General features: G+C 43.5%; 1 protein-coding gene across 1 annotated transcript in view; it reads right to left on the reverse strand.

Annotated features, from left to right (window-relative positions):
* ATP1A4 (ATPase Na+/K+ transporting subunit alpha 4) overlaps positions 1–5,796 on the reverse strand; it is a 30,931-nt gene extending 25,135 nt beyond the window's left edge. The window contains 6 exon segments of the mRNA XM_061185841.1: positions 862–979; positions 1,204–1,338; positions 2,929–3,042; positions 3,638–3,841; positions 5,410–5,469; positions 5,653–5,796. Of these exon segments, the coding sequence (XP_061041824.1) occupies positions 862–979; positions 1,204–1,338; positions 2,929–3,042; positions 3,638–3,841; positions 5,410–5,469; positions 5,653–5,796 (775 nt within the window).
* Between the last annotated feature and the right edge of the window lie 204 nt (positions 5,797–6,000).

Raw genomic sequence — 6,000 nt, forward strand, 5'->3', positions numbered from 1 at the left:
AGACCTACATTAGAATCCTTGATCCTCCTCTTTTTTGTTGAGTTGTGCTCTTGGGTGCTGCATTTAATTTCTTTGAACCTTGGTCTTTCACATGTAAAATAGGAATAATATCTGTTGTATAGTCTTGTTAGAATCAGAGATTTCTGTGGCACTTGACACGTACTAGGCATTCAATTAAAGAATAGCTATTTCTTAGACACCCAAACATTTATTCTTAAGCATAAATGATGGTTTTCATGTGTGTTCCAGAGAGTTTTGCAGGCCTTCTTAAGCAGAAAGGATGAAGGAGAGGTTGACATAATGATATTGAGCCCATTGGTACCACTTTGGCCAGAGCTGCCTCCCAGTTCAAGGATGCCCTAGATTCTAAGAACAAAGCCAAAGGTGTGAGTGGCACCTCTGGTAACTCAGATTTCCAATGCCAGTACCCTCTCTTGGGATAGTGAGAAGTTAGGGCTTACTTCAGGAGAAGAGTGACCTAGCAGAGCTGAATAATTTTCCTTCCTTCTGTGCTATTTTCAGCTCATAGAGCATAGTCCATTCACTAGATAGAATAAAAATAGCTACAATTATAGGGCACTAACAGTGTGTTAGGTCTTGCGCTAAGCATTTTCTTATGTATTATCTCCTTTAACCCACATAAAAATCTATGGAGTAGTGACTTTTAGTATCATCAGCGTACCAATGTGGAAATGATGGCTTTGACCTTTCATCAGAGTTTGTATAGCTCATGAGGGATGAAGAACACAGACTATTTACTGGCTGTTACCTTCCCTACTGCCTTTAGAAGATAGAGAGGTCTGGAAATCTTTGTTTCAATCTTTGCTTTTGAATCTAGGCTACTTATGATGCGATATTCACCTTCCACACAGTTGGTGGAGAAGAAGCAGATATTTTGGGTCTCCAGAGGGTTCTCATTGGTGAAATCAGAGGAGCAGGATTGGGGCTCTGACTCTCCTGTCAAGATTGAGTTGTCCACCTGGGATGGGAGAGAGGACAGGTCATGGAAAAAAGCACCAGCATCATCATTATTGACATGCAGAGAGAAGCATAAACTTACACACCACTGTAACCTCAAATCTGCACTTGTGACTTCTCAAGGTTCTGAACAATAAGATCATATTTTTTTGAACTGAGTCCAGGTCACTGCAGTGCTCTAAGACCATACTTGGCCCCCTTCCATAGCGTTTCACATCCCCTCACCTTACATCCTTGTGAAGAGATAAGCCGGATGTCAGCAGGGATCTGGTCTCCCCCCTTCACTTCTACCAGGTCTCCTATCACCAGGTCTTGTACAGGGATCTGAATCTTCTCTCCGCCTCGGATTACCAGAGCTTGCTGTGGGAAGATAGTGTAAGGTCATTTCCAAAGCTTTTTGCTCCCCTCATCCAGTTCCTTGTCTCTTTCCCTTTGATTCTCCTTTCTTACACTGTCACCACATCATTCTCAAAGGTCTCTTGGGTAGATTGCAAATTCTTACCATCACTGTCTACAGGGCCCTTTGATGCTCCTCTCACTAAACTATGAGGTCTATCTTTCCATTACTACACTTGGGCTTGGCTGTATGGCTTGCTTTGGCCCATAGGACATTAGCAAATGTAGTGCAAGCAGGCACATAGAAAGTGCTTGCACACTGGGGCTTGCCCTCTGCCACCATATTGAATGTGCTCAAGCTACCCTCCTGGAAGGAGAAAGATGATAAGGAGAGAGGCCCCAGCTGTCCATGACGTCTCAGCTGAGGACCCAGACAATGGAATGAAGTCTTCCAAGGCCACCCAGCACCAGCCAAGGTCAGCCCAGATCAGAAGTACAGCCCAGCCACAGAATTGTGAGAAATACTATGTTCATTGTTTTGAGCCACTATGTCTCGGGGTGGCTTGTTTAGCAGCAAAAACTGATAGTCTCCAAACTCCTACTTCATTCTACCAAAACGTTTCCCACTGAACTCTTACCCAAGGAAGGAATTAAGATATGTTGACACCAAAGGGAGAAGAAGCTCCTGGGCTATAATGCTAGAACATGATTGTGTCATTGGGAAACTTTGGAGCCTATCCCTTTGCAAGTTTTCAAGCCCTGTGCCTAGGAACCCTCTTCTACTGTCATATTATTTCCAGGTTCTTTAGAAAAGTTTTATTTGAAAAAAATCTAAACTTTCAAAAGAGTTGCAAGAATAAAAATTGTACCAAGAACACCCATATAACCTGTACCCAGATTCATCTGTTAGCATTTTACCCCATTTGCTTTGTCATTTGTTCCCTGTCTCTATATATGTGTGTATGTAAATACTTTTTTTCCTGAACTATTTGAGGGCAAGTTACACACATCATGATCTTTTATTGTACATACTTCAATGTGCATTTCCCAAGAATTAGGATATTAAATAACCATAATACAGTTATCAAATTCAGTAAATTTCACATTGACACAATACTTTCACCTGCTGTCTGCATTCCAGTTTTGTCAATTGACCCAATATATCCTTCACAGCATTATTTTCTGCTCCAGCACAGGATTTGGTCTAGGGTCAGATATTACATTTAGCTGTCATGTCTCTTTAGCCTCCTTTAATCTGGATCACTTCCATCGCTGTTCTTTGTCTTTAAGGCCATCGACATTTGAAGAATCCACCCTCCCTTTGCCCCCACCCCCCCCTTTTTGGAATAGAACCCCAAAAGATTTGGGGTTTCAGATTATGCTCATTAGATTCAGATCATGCATTCCAGACCAGACCACTTCATGGATGTTATTGTGTTTTTCTCAGGGTACTTTTAAGGCCTGAATAGAGTAAAACCTAAGTGAATGTCACCCTCATTACCAGCCTCACTCAGTTCACTCACCGTAGGAAATAATTCTTCAGGGGACATACAAATCATGTGTTTGGCTACATTCTACACATCCTCCCACTACATCCTTCCACATGAATCCTACCTGAGGTACCATGGTCTTAAAAGATTCCATGATCTTGGAGCTCTTGGCCTCCTGGTAATAGGAGAAGCAGCCGGTGATGATGACCACGATGGTTAGTACAATGCTGAGGTACAGCTGGGGGTTGGGAAACAAAGGGCTCATCAGTAGGTCCTTTTCTTCCTCTTCATCCTCAGAAAGTCAGCTTGCAAGGGTAACAGCTGTTTTTCCAGGTGGAAGAAACCATGGGACTCGGTGGGAGAACACAGGGGCTGAGAAGAGTCTGAGACAGGCCCGGTTCTCTGGGCTTCCTTGTGAAGGAACCCGGAGCTACAGTGAGGGGCCAGCAAAATCCCAGGCCCGAGGAAGCCTATGTCTTCCTCTCCAGGAAGGCTATTCATGGGGTCGAGTGTGGCTATTGAGGGAGATGGAGAGGAAGGATAGGAAGAGATTAAAATTCTATGAAAGAGAATGGACAGCAGAGTGCTTTGATGACCAGTTGGGAAGATAATCAAAGGACAGCAAGTTTCTGGGGGGAACGTTATATCTCAGGGAGCTGAATCAGGAGCTATCTGGATAAGAGGGAAACCAGGAAGGACCAAAGCTTCCTTAGAAAATCCTGGGAATATAGGGATTTGGGTCAGAGGACTTCAGGAGTGCTAGGTTGCTGAACAGAAGAGTTTCAAGGGCTAAGCAGACACTGGGCTTGGCAGTAGTAGTTGAACAGACTCACATTATCTTTGGTAGGGTCCTCATGGAAATATAACTGGATGCCATAGGCCACGAAGCAGAGACTGGCACCAGTCCACAGTAGGGGGGAAAAGCCGCCAAACAGTTGTTTACAGAATTTAACCCATTCTGGAGTGGTAGTGGGTGGGCTAAGTGTATTGGGTCCATCTCAAGCCAGGATTTCCTGTGCCTCTTCAGGGCCATGGCCCTGTGTGGAAAAGAAATAGGAATGGATGGAGAACCGTGAAAAGAAAAGCAACTGTAACAAAGGAAAACCTGGCTTCAAAACTCAGGTCTGCCATTTATTGCGCTAGGATAAGTCTAGAGACCAGTGAAGTTCTCTGAAGGTCATCCTGGAAGTTCTTCCTACATAAGTGGGATTCTAAAATTTGCATTATAGAAGGATCTCATTTAGCCTCCTTACATAGGAAGAATTTTTAGTTTATGGGTTGACTCACAAATCTTTTGAACACCTATCTTGGGCCTGGTACTGTGGTAGGGTACCAAAGCGAGTAAGAATGATCCCTACCTTTATGGAGCTCCAGCTCTAATGAGGAGATACATATAAATGATTTATAATATAGTGTGCCAGGCTAATGGAATGATGAGATACGATACATAATGTTGATAACATATGGACCTCCACACTTTGACTCTTTAACTTAGAAATAGGAAAAAAATACCAACTAAATCCAACATGAATGTGTAGATCCTCACTCTAGCCTTGTGCATAAGCTTGTGTGCTTTTTCCTCTTAGTGAAAATGAGAGTAAAACCTACCAGAGGATAGTAAAAAAAAAAAAAACCAAAACGCTCCTTAATTCCCATCAGCCACTCCCCAACCTCCCCCGGAAAAACATGCAATTTTAATAAAAACCGGACCAGTCTCCCATGCTCCTCCTTGGTTACCAGATGGTCATCCCAAGCCCCTCCAATGAAGAAATTCTAGAGCTAAGAGGAACTTACATTTTGAGGGCTTTTATTTAAGTTTATTTGTGGTCATTGTATTAGTGGTTATAGTAGCAGCAGCAGCAGTAATAGTGATAATAGCAGTAATAAATGATTTTGCTGTTGAACCAGCAGTTCTCAAAGTGTGGTCTGGGGACCCATGGGGTCCTGAGACCCTTTCAGGCCCTTTCAGTCCACAAGGTCAAAGAATTTTCAAAATAATACTAAATTGTTTGTCTTTTCCACCCTCATTCTCTTAAGTATACTGTAGAATTTTCCCAAGGCTACAGGGCACATGATAGCACAATAGAGTTAATGCTGAAAATATATGAGAATCTAGCTGTCTTCTATTAAAAAGCTAGACATTAAAGAGATTTGCAAAAATGTAAAATGCCACTAATATTTTTTTGTTTTGAAAAACATAGTTATTTGTCATAAAAATATTATCTGTACTAATATATAATGGCTGTTTATAAATGAGTTAGGAAATACTTTTTAATTTTCTCAATTTTAATTTCTAATATGATAAATATAAGTAGATGTAATCCACATAAACAAAAGCTCTTTGGGGTCCTTGACGGGTCCCGAGGACAAAGGTTTGAGAAGTGCTGCCCTAACCCATCCTCATTCTCTCATCTGATCCTGAACTCTCTTTGGGTAGTTACCATTTCATCTTTTTCTGAGTGTGTGTCCTTGGCTGGGCGCAGGTTAAGGGTAAGAGCACTGACCTTGAATTTAGGGGCTAGATTTCTAGCCCTGCTTTTGTCCTGGCAGCCTCAAGGTCGGGAATGGAGACCCTCTGCCTCCCTCAGGGAGTTCCTTCACTCACCTTGGTTAGGTCCACAGAATATTTGGTGCTCAGCTCGTCCAAGGTTAATTTGTGATCATCCTGAGGGGACAGTAGAGTCATTGAGGGACAGGGGGTGACGCATCATTTCTAGGGGAAACATTTTGGGGAAGAGAGGTGGCACTGGCCTGTGTGATCAGTTTTCAAGGTGAGATGTTAGAAGCCTGAGGGTTGAGAGAGATTTTTGGAGGGCAGTTTGTCAGCACCCATTTCAGGTGTTCTTACCATGACCACTTCCTTCTTCAGCTCCTCCATCGCTCTCTTTTTTTCCCTCTTCATCTTTCTTTTACTCATTGTAGGACCCTTAGGTCTTGGGCTTGGATTCTGCTCATGAGGTGTCACGGTCCCTTTTCTCCCTCCAAGCCCCATGGCTTTCCCTGGATATGGCTGCCCCAGATCAACTGGTGGGAAGAAAGCAAAGAGAGTGAGGGGGGTGAGGGAATCAGGTGGAAGGAGGGGGAGAGGGGTGAGAGGAAGAATGGTTGAGGGAGGGGAGGACTGAAGGAGAGAGAGAGGGAGGGCGGGCGGGCGGGCAGCGGTGAAGCCCTAGATGGGGGAGGAGGAGGTGTCAGG

This window comes from Eubalaena glacialis, chromosome 3 (genome assembly GCF_028564815.1).
Source record: "Eubalaena glacialis isolate mEubGla1 chromosome 3, mEubGla1.1.hap2.+ XY, whole genome shotgun sequence".
NCBI lineage: Eukaryota > Metazoa > Chordata > Mammalia > Artiodactyla > Balaenidae > Eubalaena > Eubalaena glacialis.